Source organism: Eleutherodactylus coqui, chromosome 4, assembly GCF_035609145.1.
Source record: "Eleutherodactylus coqui strain aEleCoq1 chromosome 4, aEleCoq1.hap1, whole genome shotgun sequence".
NCBI classification, from domain to species: domain Eukaryota; kingdom Metazoa; phylum Chordata; class Amphibia; order Anura; family Eleutherodactylidae; genus Eleutherodactylus; species Eleutherodactylus coqui.
Genome location: NC_089840.1, coordinates 102,421,994 through 102,440,816, shown reverse-complemented (window position 1 = coordinate 102,440,816; position 18,823 = coordinate 102,421,994). Strand labels below are relative to the sequence as shown.

The 18,823-nt window shown below is 42.8% G+C and overlaps 1 protein-coding gene across 1 annotated transcript in view; it reads left to right on the top strand.

The window, feature by feature from the left end:
• The first annotated feature begins 2,685 nt into the window (after positions 1 to 2,685).
• ANOS1 (anosmin 1) overlaps positions 2,686 to 18,823 on the top strand; it is a 232,047-nt gene continuing 215,909 nt past the window's right edge. The window contains exon 1 of the mRNA XM_066599923.1: positions 2,686 to 3,003. Within this exon, the coding sequence (XP_066456020.1) occupies positions 2,797 to 3,003 (207 nt within the window). The 5' untranslated portion in view covers positions 2,686 to 2,796. The remainder of the gene's footprint in view (positions 3,004 to 18,823) is intronic.

Below are 18,823 nucleotides of genomic sequence, written 5' to 3'. Positions count from 1 at the left end.
GCAGGATATAATGATGCTCGGTGGGATATTCAAATGTGGGATATCTTTATATAACTCAGCTCTATACTTCTCCATAACTTTGTCTCTGACCTGTCCAGAGAGCTCCTTAATCTTCATGTTGCTTATTTAGTAGTGTTGTAGACTCGAGGGCCTATCACAACAGGTGTACTTATACTGACATCATGTGACATATCATGTAACACATTATTTGCATACAGGGGGGCTGTATTTAACTAATTATGTGACTTCTGGAGTTAAAGGGGTTGTCCCGCGAAAGCAAGTGGGTCTATACACTTCTGTATGGCCATATTAATGCACTTTGTAATGTACATTGTGCATTAATTATGAGCCATACAGAAGTTATAAGAAGTTATTCACTTACCTGTTCCGTTGCTGGCGTCCTCGTCTCCATGGTGCCGTCTAATTTTCAGCGTCTAATCGCCGGATTAGACGCGCTTGCGCAGTCCGGTCTTCAGCTTTTCTCAATGGGGCCGCTCGTGCCGGAGAGCGGCTCCATGTAGCTCCGCCCCGTCACGTGCCGATTCCAGCCAATCAGGAGGCTGGAATCGGCAATGGACCGCACAGAAGCCCTGCGGTCCACCGAGGGAGAAGATCCCGGCGGCCATCTTCACGAGGTAAGTAAGAAGTCACCGGAGCGCGGGGATTCAGGTAAGCGCTGTGCGGTTTTTTTTAAGTCCCTGCATCGGGTTTGTCTCGTGCCGAACGGGGGGGCTGTTGAAAAAAAAAAACCCCGTTTCGGCGCGGGACAACCCCTTTAATTTGTTGACCAGATCTCATTTAGAGGCTTTAGGGCAGCTTCATACGACCGTGTTTGTGTGGATATCTGCATACACAAAATCTGCATGTGCAAAACACAGAGAATAGAACCCATTGATTTCAATGAATTTGTTCTGATGAGCATGTTTTACCACACATGCATGCGGAAAAACGTAGAACCTGCTCTATCCTTCTGTGCTTTGCGCATCAAAAGCCCCCAGAGAAGTCTATGGGAGGTATGCAAAGCGGATGCATGAAACACTGCACAAAACTGTGAAAAAAGAACTCATCTGGCCCTCATTAGGCTAAAAAGTAACTAGCCTTTTAACCCTTTCCAATCCACTGTCTGACGTCTGAAGACATTATGATTTAAGGCTGTACAGCTCCGATGTTGGAAGACGTCCGTCGGGGTTCTCTTACTGTATATTGCCAGCCTCTCTGCTGTCGGAGCCTATCCAACGTGTCACCTCATATGCTGGCTAAAGCCAGCACTGCATAGCGCCGTTGTATAACGGCAGAAAAAGAGTAAGCCCCCTAGGAAAACCAGAATACAAATTGGATTGGAAAGGGTTAACCCACAGAAAGGGTGTGTCACACATGCGTGTACAGTACTATGGTTGGCCTCGCACGAAAATCTACCTCTACCTCGTTCATGTGCAAATACATTGCGCTGCGGCGAGTGTATTTGCGCCTAGGGTCGTATGAAGCTGTCCTTATAGCAAAGGGGATAAATACCAGTGCATTCACAACTATTTTGGGTTTATTTATTTATTTATTTTTAAATACATTTAAAGTTATATTCATTCCTCTGTAACAATTTGGGCTGTCTTGTCAGGTCCATTAGATGAAATCTAAATTAAACTCCAGGTTCTAATGCAAGAAAACTGGATAAAGAACACCAAGAAGGATGAATACTTTCACAACTCACTGTATCTAGTAAAATGTTAAAAAGTCTACAGTCACAACATTTTGGGTTTTTGCATTTTTGTTGCATCTTGGTCATTGATATTTACATAGAAAAGCAGCTCCAGGGATGGCATTTTTTCTCTAGTGTTTTTCTCTAGAGGACTTCAAAAGCAGTAGGAAAAGCAGCATGACAAAATGTCAGAAGATACTAAATAGCAATGAAAAGCATTGTTTTCATGAGATATTAGTCGTCTGCTCACTTTGCTGCTTCTGTTTTTATGACTTTCAAGTTTATTATACAGTTCTGCCTGAAAACGGATTCACCAGCATTTCTGGATTATTGGTTGCTGGATTAAAGGAAATTTACAGAGTTTTTGCATTTACATAATGTCCCTAAATATATCTTGTATCAAAGCTAATCGTATAAAAAACATACCATGTTCTATTTAGTAAATAAGTTTGAGCAAATTCAGATATAGCAGAACCAGCTCAGTAGTCTTTTGGCACAATGTACTAAGATATCATGATGTTATATTGCAGACAATCAAGTGAAATGATACTTTTATCTCCACTGTAACTACATAAAGTTCTTTTTTTTTACCATTCCTGTTCTTTCAACTTATAGCAAGCGCTGTATAGAAGGGATTTCTCATCATTGCACTGCCATTATATCATTTTGCTCAGATAGAGCACTATGCATACTTCTTTATTGTCTAGAGTATTCTTCCATGACTATTCTTCCTCCCTTCCCTTTCATGTACAACAGAAAAACCTCAGCATCTTTTCACTTTTTGTCATAGGTCTCATTCAATCCTGTTCTCCCTCTTTTCAGGAGCCAAGCTGCTGTCAGTCATTTCCTTCCCCCAGCCAATAAGACAAGGTGCTGTCAGCCTGGTGCCACCCTAAGGAGGTACTGCTGCTTAAGAGAGGAGTGGTGAGAAGCAACAGCAGGAGGAGGAGTGGGAGTGTAGCAGCTCAAACCACATAGAGTTGAATGATTGAACTTTCTTTTCTAGTTTGTGCAGCTCCCCTGCCTCTATCCCCTTCCCATTGAGTGTGGTCAGCACAAGGAAGCTCCACTATCCTCTTTCCTTGATTGATCTCTTGTACAAGATGAAGGATCACGGCTGTTCCTTGACCCTTTTCCTATGGATTATCTTGCTGTGGGGCAGCTTTCTTCCTAACACTAACTCAGCTTTTGCTACTTCTCGCAAGCAGGATGAGTCCTTCTCCACAATGAGTGTGTATAGAGCAAGATGCACATCCAGGTGCCTGAGCCTGCACATCACTCGCATCTCTGCCTTCTTCAAACACTTCCAGGTACAGTTTTAAGCCTGGCTAATTCCACATTTTATACATTTTATGCACTTGTAAGTAGCATGTAGTGCAAAATGATAGGTACCATCTCTAAGTAGCAGATTATCAATGTGAACCTTTAATGATCCTGCAAGCTATATGTAATGCTACATCTCTTTGCAATCACAGATGTAGCAGAGCTCAACTTGTCATTTAAGTCTTTGGGACTGCATCTTTCCAGCATCATGGATTGAGTTAAACTAGGTTTAAGTGCATTCCTATGGCAGGCTATTTATAACAGATTGTAATATTATGATACAATGTATTAATACAATGTATCAAGTGACACATTTATACAACAGTTGATTGTTAATCTCTGGTGGGAAGAATGCCTTGAGGTCAATGCTTGAATGCCAGTTAGGCTAGGTGCATTAAAAAAGAAAGTCAATGTTTTGTGTGCAAAAAACGGATGTTTTTTTTTTTTTTTCTATGTGCGCACATCCATGTGACCTCTGTATTTAGTCCGTGTGTCAGGTTTCTCTCTGTATGCCATGCGTTTTTGACATCCGCAAAAAAATACTGAAGCAAGGCGGATTATTTTCTTCTGCATCTTAAAAACGGATCGCACATGGACTGTACATGGATGTGATTCGTGTCCCACCGTTTTTTTCTCTCTACATTGACTTGAATGAGTGAGTCTCGTCCATAAAACAGATCAGAATAGTGCCTGTGATGAGTCCGTGTCTGCGTGAAAAAACTTGGTAGTGTACGTCGCTCCATAGAATAATATGGGTCCGTATGCTGTCCGTTTATTTTTACAGAGTTCTCATGGATGAAGAAAAAAAAACTAGTTTGTCGGAGGCCTTAATGGCGATAATCTTGCTGTTTATCTTATTTGTGTGTCAGACTAATATATTTTGGTGTATCAATTGGTAAAGTAGAAAAGCACAAATTTATATCCGTTATATATATCATGTTAGTACAGTAATGTACCTTCAGTCCTATACAAGATCATTGAAAGCATGATGATATCTACTACATGTGACAAAAATGGTATCTGTGTTTGACAAACTCAGCACTGCTATATCTGAGTGACCCAATGCTGCCACTGCTGACATACTCAGCTCTGCTGCACCTGAAGGATGCAAAACTCCTACCTCTAAAACACCCAGAACTGCTATATGTCCCAGATTCAGTTATTCTATATCTCACAATGACCATCTCAGATCTGCTATTATTGGATGTTGACCAGTAGTTAATAAATGTATGTCAGAAAGAACTGTCTAATAATTGTTAAAGATGGAAATTGGTACATTTTTACAATCATAAAGTGCCCCATGATTAACAGCAGTGTGTATAATAGCATACAGAGAGGTTACAGAGTGGATGAACCTCTATCTGATGATCTAGGATGCTCCAAGTTTGGGTAAGGGCTCGTTCACATGGGGACCCACACGTGTAAAAATCACGTACATAAAAAACTTGCGACTATTAGAACCAATGGTTTCCTATGGGGACGTTCAGATGAAGGAATTTTAGATGCACAAGGAACATCTGAACGTTCCCATAGGAAACCATTGGTTCTAATAGCTGCAAGTTTTTTACGCGTGTGATTTTTGCGCACGTAGGTCCCCGTGTGAATGAGCCCTAAGAGTGTATTCACATGGGCAATTTTGTCACATTGCAAGATGCACAAAACTGGCATGGAAGTAGAAGCCATTATTTTCAATGGGTCGATTGACATGGATCATTTTTTCTCACAGTGGTTCTCTGAGATTGAAAAATGGTAGCATGCCCTATTTTTGGGGCGATATTGCCCATTATTTTCTATGGAAGAAAAAAAATCACATCACACTTGCACCCAAATGCAATTTTTATGCAGGTGCAATTTTTTGGTACTTTTCCTATTCAAAATAACATACGATTTTCATGTGCGTGAAAAATGTGCGTGAAAATGACCTGTGCAGTGATGCCATGCAATGCGTCTCAAAATGCATTGCAATCGTAGGGAAAATAGCAAATTTAGATCGGCTTCACACGAGTGCAAGCACATTTGCGCGCACCTGAGTGCTGCCGTTTTGCACGCTCACCGGCATAAATAAGTGTACTTTTTGCCCCCACAGTTCATTTTCATTTGTACACCCCCATTGACTTCTATGGGGACCTTTGATGCGCAAATACTCTGAAAAATAGAACAATTTTTTTTTCACGCGACCAAAATGCGCCTGCAAAATACGGAAGTGTGAATAAACCCATAAAAATAAATGGGTTCTATTCTCTGTGTATTGTTTGCGCAAATTTTGTGAGCGCAAATACGCCTGTGTGAAGCCAGCCCTGAAAGCCTAATGTTGGTCTAAGTGTCTGGGACCGATATCGAGCTTGTCCATGTGAATGCACCTTAAGGATGTAATGTGGTCATATATGGGATAAGGATGTAGCAGAGCTGAATTTGTCATTTGACTTGCATTGTGTAATCCGGTCATAGTTGGTAATACAGAGGACCAAGCCAACTAAACAATCCTAACTCAAGGAACTATTGTAATGCACAGATAAGTCTATTCCAAAGTGTGGAGTAACAAACTAAGCTCTGCTACATCTATCATTTCAGAGCCGCTGACTTTTTAGTGTCTTCCTAAATACATTATGCTGACGTCACGAGCTGAAATGTATTTGTTCCATAGGGATGAGCAGGATTGCTTAAATGTATGGGTCACCAATCTTCTAGCGCTACAGCAATATCTGTCTGCAGAAATCAGTGTTTCCAGCTTCAACTTGGGGCACAGTCTGCTGTTCTCAAGTGAAATGGATGAAAAGTGACAGCTAAATGAAATAATCTGTAATTTTACCCCCCCCCCCTGAAAAAAAATGTAAAAAGAATAAGAAAAACCCAGAAATCCCTTAGATTTTAATTCAATGCATGAAAGTTTGTTTATTTGGTGCTCAGTATTTATTGTGTCTGCTGAAGAGCTTCAAGTCCATCATTACTTTGTGGAAGCGGAGGACACCTGTTGGGTATTAGGGGCCTTTCGCACGGGACGGAATCCCTATGGGGCTTGAATTTCGCCCCTCTTAAAATCTGTGCATCTTTAAAATGGCAAGATTAAGGGCTCCTTCAGATGAGCGTTGGCGCAGAAGCACTTGTGATAGTGCGACTTTTTGCACTGTGAAGGAGGAGTTATTGCGCCATATCTGCGCTGTTTGCAGTACTTTCTGTGCTTTAAATCATGCCGTGATTTAAAGGGCTGCGCAGCCTATTTAGTCCCCAGTGTTAACGGTTGATTGCATAATTTTGTGGGTATTGGGTACGCAAATACACTTCTATGGTGCCTTTGTGTACAAATGTGCACAAAAATAGAGCAAGCCGCGTTTTTTTTCCTGCAAAAGTGAAAGTTTGAATGAAACCATTGAAAACAATGGGTTCTATTCTCTACTCAATGCGCTCGTGTGAGTAAGCCCCAAGGTCGGCTTCACATGGGCGTATGTGCGCACACAAAATTTGAATTCGCAATACGCAGAGAATAGAACCCGTTTATTTCAATGGGTTCTTTCACATGCACATATTTCGGTCGTGCGAAAAAAAAAATGCAGCATGCTCTATTTTCTTGTGCATTTGCACCAAACGTCTCCATAGAAGTCAATGGGGATGCACAAAAGACCGCAAATTACGCGTACGCTTGTGTGAAGGGGGGCCTTAAGCTCATCTTACGAATTATTGCTGTAGATGTCTAACATACAGGAGATGTAATTACGCAATTAGGGCTGACTCCCACGAGCGTATGCGTAAAACGCTGCATGCATAACTCAGCGTTTTACCTCTCTGTGACTTGGCGTATCCCCGTGTGTGGCAGCGATTTTTAGACTGCGCATGACAGGGTATCTTGCACACATTGTCATACGAAGTCTTCCTGGCTTCTTTTTCATTTTACATTTCCCACTTTGTCACTTAGTGACGTTGCTTATAAACGCCGCACATGCACAATGTAATTGCGTATGTACAGCTTTTATTACATGCCCGTAGAGAACAATAGGGCTCAATAGCACATAATACGCGGTAAGTTAGAACATACTGCATTCTTTTTTACGTACATATTATATGCAATTCATATACGCAAATGTGACTGGATCAATGAAAATCAATGCCTGTTCATTGGATCCATTCACGGCGTATTATGTGCGCATGCGTAACACACAATTAAATTACACTTATGTGAGCCTGCCCTTAAAAAGTCGGCGTGAAAAAAGCGAAAAAATATGCCGCAGAACACTTTCTGCTGTTGAAAACACAACAAAATCTGCATCCGTTCTGCGTCCCGCAGACAATTCCGTCCCGTGTGAAAGGTCCCTTATGGTGACAAAAGCCACCCTGGAGAGCGCTCCGTCACAGCATGCTGAAGTAATAAAAGCTGCGAGGGGATGACTTCACAGAGGATACATTCGCCCCGTGATTTGCTTCTAGCCTCAGGCTCCTTATAGATAAGCCAGTTTGACTTTACATCTAAAAAGCAGCCTTTTCCTTGAGATCAGGAAAAAGACTCTCCGCTCACCTATTAACCTATGAAATCCACATAATTATTAGTTGACCTTCAGAGGGCAATAGCTGAAACGCTCAGCCTTGCAGTGTACATGTGTGATACATTTATTCCGACAAGCCCGGGATATATGTTGGCCTGCTGTGGGGTAACATGCTTGAACCACACACACCATCAACCTTGTCTTTTAATGAGTGCAACAGCGAAGGCAGACCTTTCTCTTGGCCAACATGACATGCGGTAAATATTGTGTTCACTTAGGTATTTCTGTGAAATCCTAGACAAGATGTAGGGCAATTCACTTAGCCTGAGTGCTCACAATTATCCCCATGTGTTTCTTGGCCAAGGATCTGTCTTTCTATTTACCTCACTTCTTCATGTTTGTCATTTGTGTAGGAGTTTTTGTACTTCAAAAAAAGTTGCAAATCTGTAGCTGCTGAGGCTTGTCAAAGGAAATGTGTGAATCACTTGTTTTTCTTCGGCTATATCATCAGGAGGGGGTTCATCGCCAACATCTGTAATTAAGAAGCAAAAGTAATAGAAAATGTTATTTGCTCATTATTATGTTTTCCATTATTTAGGTTATTATTAGGTTTACTGATCTTTTCTAATTTTCCATTTACACTTCCTTTTCCGTATCATCAGCAGAGGGAATCTGATATATGGGGATATGTTTGACAGGGTCCTAAGGGCAGCTTCACACAGGCGTATGTGCAAAAACGCTCACGATAGCACGACTTTTTGTGCAGTGAAGGTCATACTATCAAGTGTCTTTTAGCGCATTTTACTGTACTTTTTGTGCTGCCAGGGACCGTTCACATCACATTCAAAAGGTTGCATAGCCTAGTTAGTCCCTGGTGTGTTCGATCTCCCCACAAAATGGCGCAGTTCAAGGCTCCTTTTCGTGCGCACATATTCATCGAAATAGAACAGAGTGTTTTTGGGTTTTTTTTCGTTTTCGCATGAAATGTATGCACACAAGCGAAAGTGAGAATCAATTGCGTGGGTGCCTAGGTACCCACTGAATAGACCAATAAGCTTGCCAGATCACCTGGAAAGGACTGAATGGGAACTTGTTATAAATGATGAGATCAACTAAAATATTAGAAATAGATTTCTGTAGGCAGTTATTGATGATATTCTCCCAAGCTGTGAAAAAGGCTACTTGCAAATGAAAGCTACCAGTCCAAAAATAAATCAGAATATGAACAGCAGAGGGCGCAGTGACTGTAGAACCTAAATAAAACAACAGGTCCAAACAGTAGTCAGATATACAAGGTTAGTAAATAAGAATTTGTGAAATATTTTTGTGCCAAATTTCCCCATTGATTTAACCCCTTAGTGACCACATTGCCTTTTTATGTCCTGCTTTAGTGGGCTTTAATCGGCACGGGTGTATAAACATGCTTCCTCTGGGGATTAAACTCATGTGGGCTGCGGACGTGACAGCTCCATGCTGTCAGTTATCAGAGGTAGCCGACAACCTCTAGCTGACATGGGGGGCCGCGGGAAGCACCCCCCCGGTCATGTGATTGGTGCTATTTGACGGTCGCATTAAAGTGTAAAAAAGTTAAAAAACTGGATTCATGAGGGCAGCTGACTGTACTCACCACCATCCTCCGCGATGTCCCGCGGTGATCTGGTCCTCCAGGACCTGACACCAGTATTCTGCGCACCAGACGTCATTACGTTAGCCTCATGCGCAGAGAGCCAGGAGGCCCGGGAAATTTGAAATCTCCTGGCTTCTGGCTACTGAAGGTAGCCGGGAGGCAGGAGATGTCACCTTGCGGAAGCCTGAAGCGGATCCCAGTTGTGAACCCGTCCGTGGCCCTGCATATGGCTGTATAATGTCCTGCGCATAACTACGTACTGACACTGGCGGTCATGCGCAGTACACCTTTTTTTGTTATGTTTTCCAATGGATAACAGCGACATGGAAAAGTGAAAAAAAAAAAGGCTAAAAAGTTAAAGTTTTAGCTGCCCTCGTGGATCGGATCCATGAGGGCAGCTGAAAATACTCACCTCCATCCTGCGTGATGTACCCCAACAATCTGCACCAGCTACAAATGGACCTAGATAAGTTGGGGGCTTGGGCAGAAAAATGGCAAATGAAGTTCAATGTTGATAAATGTAAGGTTATGCACATGGGCAGGAGAAACGGATGTCACCAATACACACTGAATGGGGTACTGGTAGGGAAAACTGATATGGAAAGAGACCTGGGGGTACTATTGGATTGTAGATTAAACTGGAGTAACCAATGCCAGTCAGCTACTGCAAAAGCATTAAAAGAGGTATAGGGGTGAAGGACGAGAGCATTATCCTTCCATTATATAAGGCACTTGTCAGGCCCCACATGGAATACTGCGTACAGTTCTGGTCACCGGTGCTCAGGAAAGATGTTACAGTGCTATAGGTGGTTCAAAGAAGGGCAGCTAAACTAATACATGGAATGACGGGACTGGAATACCCAGAGGTTATCCAAATTGGGATTATTTACCCTGGAAAAAAGAAGGCTAATGGGCGATCAGATAACTATGTATAAGTACATGAGGGGACAATACAAGGATCTCTCCCATGATCTGTTTATACCCAGAACTGCGAAGGTAACGAGAGGGCATCTGCTACATCTAGAGGAAAGCAGGTTTCATCACCAACACAGAAAAGGGTTCTTTACTGTAAAAGCAGTTAGACTATGGAACTCTCTGCCTGAGAATGTTGTGATGGCAAAATCCATAGAGGAGTTTAAGAGGGGACTAGATGTCTTTCTAGAGGGGAAGGATATTACAGGATATAAATTTTAGATGACCAGCGGGTTGTTGATCCGGGTATACAGACAGGTAGGAACTATTAGAGGTTGATCCAGGGACTTATCTGACTGCCATTAGGAAGTCGGGAAGTAATTTTTCCCCCAAAAGGGCTAATTGGCTTCTGCCTCTTGGGGTTTTTTGCCTTCCTCTGGATCAACAAGGAGGATAAATAGGCTGAACTAGATGGACATTGCCTTCACTCGGCCTAACCTATGTTACTATGATGTGGCGCGCATGCACAGAAGGCTGGAGAGCCCGTGAAATTTTAAATCTCCCTGCACCCAGCTGTCAAAGATAGCCAAGTGCAGGGAGATTTCACCAGGGACCGCTGTATGCAGTTCCTTGTCACATGATCACCTTTATCCATCGGATAACAGTGATCATGTAAATTAAAAAAGTGTAAAAAAGAAAAAGTTTAAAAAGTTAAAGTTTCATCTGCCCTTACGGATCGTATCCGTGAGGTGAGATGAGATTACATACCCAAGGTCCTCAGATGGGATCTTTTTCTACAGACCTTTCCCAGCTTCGGTGCATGCGCCCGTCAGCATAAGGGTGGACGGATGCGCAAAAATCAAGAATTGACCAGGAACTTTAAAATCTCCTTGTTCCTGGCTGCCTGTTCCTGTTCCTCCCCGTTGAGCGGTCCCCAGTCATGTGATCTATCTTAAGGTAGCGATCTACCTTAGGCTGGTCTCACACAACTAGAGAGAAATTGCAGGTTTTGCATGCCTTTGAATCGCAGTAATACATGGAACAATCAAATGAATTGGATTACACAATTCTGCTCACATTAGCGGGTCGGAATTACGTAATCGACTCACAGAAAACAGAATGTAGCATGTTCTATTTTACCGCGGATATCCGTGACATAGAGCCCATTGTGCTTCATGGTCGCGGATATACATACAGCCCATATGTAACTACATTGTGTACGGGCTGCAGGTCCTCGCGTCATCACTAAGCGACGGTGCACGAAATCTAAACAAAAAAAGGTGCACTGCGCATGACCGCCAGGTTTACACGGCCGTATGCAGCTCCATGGCCGGGCTCACAGCTGGGATCCGCTGCGGGCCTTTGCAAGTGGATTCCACATACGGCCGTGTGAACCTGGCGTTAATCAAATCACTACCTGTAATGCCGACATAATTTACAAGAAGCCCCAGGAACTTGTGCCTTCATGCAGTTCCAGAAACAGTTTGTTGAGCGCCTTCTAGGTGAGACCACCGCACCTCAGCAAGCTCAGAAAACCTCACAGAGCACTGCTTTTTTACACCCTTTCCCTGACACTGAGGTCAAGAAATACCCCCCAAAAAAGCATGAGAGGAGGATGGATACCCAATTTTATTGCCCCATACGTCCATCCCAACCAGGCCTCCGTTATTACCCCTGTTTTCATACATATCACGCAGTTTACATGATTAGTTTTATTAAAGATTAAGGAAACGTCAAAAAGGGCGCGGAGGGGGGGGGATTATTTTTAAAGAGTCAATTTTTTTTTCTGCGTAGGTGAACAATGGTGCCCGGAATTCCAAAGGGTGTTCCCTCCATTATAGGCCTACCCATGTGTTCTGTAAGTAGATTAGGGCCACAATAGGTATGTTTCTCAACACAGGACAAACAGGGGTATCCATTTTGGGGTGCAAGTCTTCATTCATGTGTGTTCTTCTACTTTGCTTAGATTCATTCAAAAACTGTGGTATCAAAACACGCAGTACACCCCTAGATGAATTCATTCAGGGGTCTAGTTTTCAAAATGAGGTTATTTTAGGGGTTTCTATCGTTTGGCCGCTCAAGGGCTCTACAAGTGTGCAATGGGTCCTAAAACACCTTCAAGCAAAATTTCTGTTCTGAAAGCCCCCGGCTCCTACTTTGGGTTTGATCCTCGTTGTGCATACAGACATAAGATCAGAGCCACAACAGGTATGTTTCTGAACACGGGATAAACAGGGGTATCCATTTTGTAAATCCTCATTTTCATGTGCACGATAGAAAAAAAAAACCCTGCCTTTAAAATGACATATTTGCAAGAATGTGTAATGAATTTATTCTTCTCGCCTTATGTGCGCAGAAACACGCTGCAGTGTCTAAGCCGGGAGTTTGGTTTGAGTTCCCTTTGCGTACTTTTCGGTATACTTCCTTGTAAAGCAATTTTGTGATTTTTATTTCCCCCGTTATGGGGTAATACATAATTCCTTTTGGATATATAAGAAGTTGAGAGCGCAGAGGATTTTTTATGCTCTAGCAGTATCTTTCTTCTACTTTTCCTGATTGGGCATATGATTTCAGACACTTTTAATATCTGTGAATCTGCAGAGCTGCAGCTTTTGATTAACTTTTTGAGCTAAAAACATTTTCAGCTGCAATACCGTACACAGCCCATAAGAGTTGCGCGGTTTCAGGAAAAAAAAGTAGCCATATAATCATATACAATTAGTAATGAGCGATAAGTTGAATAATTAGTTCAGGTTAAGATCAAGCTGATTTCACCAAAATCATTGTGAATCAGGATGGCCAATTCCACCTGCATTGAAGAAAATTGGAGTAAAAATCATGTTCACTAATTTGCCCTCTTGAAGGCCCATAATGCAGCCAAAGCCTCCCGGATTGCATAGAAATACAGCCACGCGTGCTTCGGAAACTCCTAGACACACGGTATCAATACTCTACAATCTATTAGTAGAGGAACACCTTGGAAATCACAAACCCAGATGGATAGGGGAGTGGGAGGAGGCATTAGGCAAGTCTTTTCCGGTGGAGTCATGGGGCAAGGCGTTTCAGCTTACCTACAAAATGTCAATATCCAGCAGGCTTCAGGAGCTAAATTTTAAGATCATTTTGAGATGGTATCTGACCCCGGAGAGATTACACTCCTTCTTTCCCTCAACTCCAAACATTTGCTGGCGTTGCAGAGCAGACGCCGGTTCAATGCTCCATATTTGGTGGGACTGCCCCATGGTCGCACCCATATGGCATGATGTGAAACACCTATACGAGAGAGTGTGTAGAGAATCACTTGCTCTGACACCTGAGTTGGCACTTCTGTCCATCACCCATGAGAATGCTCATTCGCTCAAAGCAGGTTTGCTAAAATTCTTCATCATAGCCACAAGGCTGGTGATTCCTAGATTTTGGAAACAGAGCGTAGAGATTTCCGGAAGTGCATGGGTAGGAGCGATGGATGAGATTGAGAGATTGGAGAGACTCAGAGTGGTGGAAGATCCGACAGGATATGATAAGTTCTATCGCACTTGGGCAATATGGATAGATAAACGAAATACACCTAGGTTCTCGAGATGGCTAGCCACAGGCAATTGTGAGTGAATGAGTGGTATATATATAACAACTGGTAAAAATAAGAGTGGATTCTGGATGGCCTCTCCTCCCCTCCCACCTCCTCTTACCCCTCCCCCTCTCCCTTGTCTTCTTCCATATGTCGGTTTGTACCCAACCTCCCTTTGTTATCGTTAATTATAAGAATCGATACACATAGGAAGTTTATCCAGTTCAAGAAGTTTTATTGGTTGATTTTGTACAAGAAATTGGAAAACGTTAAAGATTTCTTTTTACATGCTTGAGGTGTACAGTATCAGCAAGTCTTCCTTTATGTATTACAATCTTACGAGTTATGTTTATGAAAAAGCAATAAAATATTTTGAAAGAAATACAGCCACACACCTGGGGAACACTGTGCTGCTCCCAAAAATTGATAAAAATAGTGTACAGTGGTGTGGTGATCACTTGCTGCTTGTTTTAAAAACAATGTCACAAATTTGGCAAAGTACAAATTCTATTAGGCGAATAGAACAGCCAAGCACAGGCCTTCTCCAAGGAACAGTTGTAGAGCCACAGCTGTTCCTTGTGCTTTAGGAAATTTTCATTTGTGGGCATGAGGAGATGGTGGAAGCAGGAGAAGGAGAGCAGCAGCAGCAACAGTACCTTGAGGGCAGAGTGTGCTCTTCATGGAAACATGATCACTATAGTTCTGTATTTCCATATTGACAGACCTAAGATGTCCTCTGTCTGGCCCCACCATGCACATAGAATAGCTGGGTTAGTAATGAATGGAATGGATATTGTGTAGCCGCCCTCCCCTGTCTCTGAAATTATATTATCCCACTCCTCTTCATTCTCTTCTTCCTCCTCCTGCTCTTCCTCCTTTATACATGGGTGAAGAAACATGTTGAAGAAAAGCCCCCACTTTTTTCCCAAAGCCATCTTCCCTGTGAAGTTGAGTAATAGCGGACTGACTATACAGTAGGGAGACTGATATCCCTTCCTCCTCCTGTGATAATAGCACATCATAGTCCCTGAGGCCCTGTGGTATCTGCTCCAGAAGGCAGACAACAGGGATGGTCATACTAATCACAGAGTCATCATGACTGACCATTTTGGCTACTTCCTCAAAGCAGGCTAAAATGGCACAAACATCTTTGATTTGCACTCACTCCACAGAAGTCAAGTGACCGACCTGCATATAGTGTCTACTAATGGCATACACCATCTAGTACTCCGTTATTGTTCTCTGCTGGTGGCTTATCATCTATAATATATGCTACGTAAAGTTCTACCATGTAGACATGTCACAGAGAAGACAATTGGGTGGTAGCCCAAACCATGGCTGCATCTCCACCAGACGAGAGGCAGCTGGGTGTGAATGTTAAAAGTGTGAGGACAGTTTTCTGGCCTTTTCCAGCACTGTATGTACACCTAGGTAATTTTTTAGGAAGCACTAGGTTTACCACATGATCTAGGCAAGTTACATGTGTGAGATTTTCAAGGAGAAGGTCTGCCAGCAGGCTGGACCCATTGTCACAGATGGCCTTGCCAGGCTTCAGATTGCGTCAGCTACATGTCAGCCTGGACCTGCAAAACCATAAACAGCTTTTTGGCTGTGTGGCTTTGCACCCCTAGACATATGAGTTTTAGCACAGATAGGTTTTGTCACATACAAATGTCTGTGCTGATGTGGAGGGTGTTGAAAGGTGGTACAAAGAGGTCGAGGAAAAGAAGGAGGATGTGGAGGAAGATGAGGACAGGATAGACATACACAAATGCCCTGCAAGTTTTGGGGTACCATGAAACGTGGGCCACTCCTTTTGGCTTCCTGCATCACCTGCAGGACATTGACCCAGTATGCTGTTAAGGATGTGTAAAAACAGCAGGTGGTGTGACTGCATGTGGATGTTCTTGCCATGTTTTAAATACTTACTGCAGATCTTACAGGTGAGCCCATAGCTAGCTGTGTAGCACCTGTAAATAATTAGCATTGACTGGACTCACAATTTTGAACAATATCTGAAGCAACAAACAGAGAACTTCAATATTCCCTATGCCAAAGCATAGTTTGTCTGTCTGCTCTGCTGCTATATATGCTTAGAGTAGCATAAATATTCACCCTGCCGACTCTCACTCCTAAGTACAAAGCACGTTTTGTGTAGACTTATAACGCTCATGCACCTTCTTTCTCTGGTCCCTCCTATACAACTCACTGTATCTTCTGTGTTTGTATGCAATTTTTCACACCAGCAGCTAAATATATTCTGTGCAGAATTTCTCTCCCCAAGTACAGACCACGTTTTGTATGGGCATATAATGTTCATGCAGCTTCTTTCACTGGTCCTTCCAATACAACCAATTTTATCTTCTCTCCCGGTATACAATTTTTTGCACCAGCAGCAATATATACTCTGCAGAATATCTGTTCCTAAGAACAGACCATGTTTTCTATAGGCATGTGCTCAGATGTAAAATGTTATATATGGCTAAGTTATGTGATGCAGGTGTCCAATGAAACTGCTGCCCAGATGGTGGGCACATTTAGCGACATCATCAAGTCAAATAAAGGTAGAGCTGGAAGGGACCTCCAGGATCATTGAGTCCAACCCCCTGCTCAATGCAGGATTCACTAAATCCACCCAGACAGATGTCTGTCTAGCCTCTGTTTGAAGACTTCCATTGAAGAACTCACCACCTCCTGTGGCAACCAGTTCCACTCATTGAACACCCTCACTCAGGGGCATACCTATAGGGGATGCAGTGGATGTGGTTGCACCCGGGCCCAGGACCCTTAGGCACCCCATAAGGCCTCTCGTCTCCATGTAGGGAGCCTAGTAGTATGAATAAAGCATTATAGTTGGGGGGCCCTGTTACAGATTTTGCATTGGAGCACCAAATCTTCAAGTTATTCCTCTGGGTATGGGTACAGATGGAGAGTGGGCCCTAGGTGAACTTTTGCACCCGGACCCCTGAGCCTTTAGTTACACCCATGCCCTCACTGTCAGCAAGTTTTTTGTAATATCTAATCCGTGTCTCCTCCCTTTCAGTTTCATCCCATTGCTTTTAGTGTTTCCTTGTGCAAATGAGAATAGGGCTGATCCCCCTGCACTGTGACAGCCCTTCAGATATTTGTAGACCGCATCCTGGCTGCTAATTGGCTGCACTGTGACCTCTTTACCAAGCCTTTTGGAAATCCGGTACTTCCACGATTTTAAAAGATCTTGTCGGACTCACCCAATCCGATCATGGCAATTTTACCACCCGGACGATCATAACAAGCAACATCACCCATGACCTCTTTTAATCAAGTGAAAAATCAACTACATTTATTTCTTGATTTATTTCTGTTTTTTATATATTGCCAACATATTTTGCAGCACTGCAGATCGTATGACCATAAAGACAATAATGTTTATGTATTTGATACAATGGCATTTTCAGTGTATGGGTTTGTTTGGGAGTTTTTGAATAGAGCACCTATGAGTATCTTGAATCAATGACCTCCAGCCAGAAAAATGAAATTGGAGATGTACTTTACAATGCAGCTTCCTGACAATACAGCTGTGTTAGGGGGTTTCAGCATACAAATGTTATCTGTGGTCAGTATTGGAACTCAACTTTGAAGTGACACAATGTTAAATATGGGTTGACATTTTCCCTGGAGCCATGTGCTTGTGACCATTTGTGAAGCACTAAACTGTTCAAGTGCAGCTCAATTCTGTTAAAGAAACCGCTTAACTTAAATAACCTTTATAGTACTGGGCTATATAATTCACCCAGACAGTTTGAGTGCATCCTAGGAACGTTATATCAATGATTTACATAAGAGGATACATCCATATTTAACAGATCAATAAACATCAGCTACATTGCGCTCATCCTGAATTACAGGTGTATGGAAACTCTATCTGCAAGAGAACCAAATCTGAAGTGTTTAGAAAAACGGTTCTGCAGGCTGAATAGTCCACTGCTATGTAGGCTATGGATGGAAGATGAGTGGACAGCTGTGTTGATGTACTACTCATTGAGATTCAGAAGCTAGCATAACTAGATTCATAGAATACATGTAATTTTGGAAGGTAATGAGTTACGTGGACCTCACTATACAATATGTTGGTGCAGACAGTTGTGTACTTTTATATTTCTAACATAGGAACCCATTGTTCTACTAGGAAGGAACTTGAAACTTTGGCTCCTTGGACCAGTGTTACTCAAGCTTTTTCTAATGGAACCTCACCTGACAAAACCAGATGAAGCATTAGCCTTACCAGCGGTTGAAGTCCAGCACTGATTTAGTGCTACAACCCCTGCAAAGTTCATCCCTGCACATCAGCAGTCTCAGGCATTGGTTATACCTGGAACTACAAATGTAGCAAATGTTAACTTGAGATTTAACATGTTATGAAAACTTAACTTCAATGTACTATTAGGCCTCCCTCACACAGGTGCTGTGGTAAGCGCCATGATTTTACTTTCGCCTTTGGCCGTAGCTCCTTGCGGCCGATAGCGGAGTTTAGCATACCTCATCATGGATGAGGTGCCTAAATGTGCAAAATGGAATAGACTCCGCTCGAAAATCAAGGGCGCTGGAAAGCGCCCCGATCCAACAGCTGTCTGAGAGGCTCTATTGAAAGCAACGGGAGCATTATACCGCGATTAGCACAGTGCTGGAAGTGCCGCGCTAATCACGGTAAAAATGTCTGTGTGAGGGAGGCCTAATGCTCTAAATCGAGTTATCACAATGTGCCAGTCATATGCATGACTTCTACATCAGTACAGCAGTACTCCATTCATTTGAGCAGCTATTCATTTTTATGATGAATGGGGGTCCTGGAATCTATGAATGATGTCCCGTTTACTCTGAATGAAGGCAGGCAGTTGGAAGAGAACTCCAGCGCACTCTGCCTTCATTTAATGAGCCATTATTGTTCCTGTGTGAAAGTACAGGAGTGATGATCGTTGGCACGACTGGTGGGTATTTAAGTGCCTGGTAGTCAGAGGTGTAACCTGTAAAAGGGCCCCCAACTCTAATGCTTTATTCATGGTATTGGGCTCTCTATATGGAGAGGATAGGCCTTATGGGCCCCCTAAGGCTCCTGGGCCCGGGTGCAACCGCATCCCCTGCATCCTCTATATTTACGCCCCTGCTGGTAGTCATCCTAAAATACCCAAATTCCCAAAAATACCCAAATTCTTAGATCAATGTAATGAGTGCCAGTTGACATACAT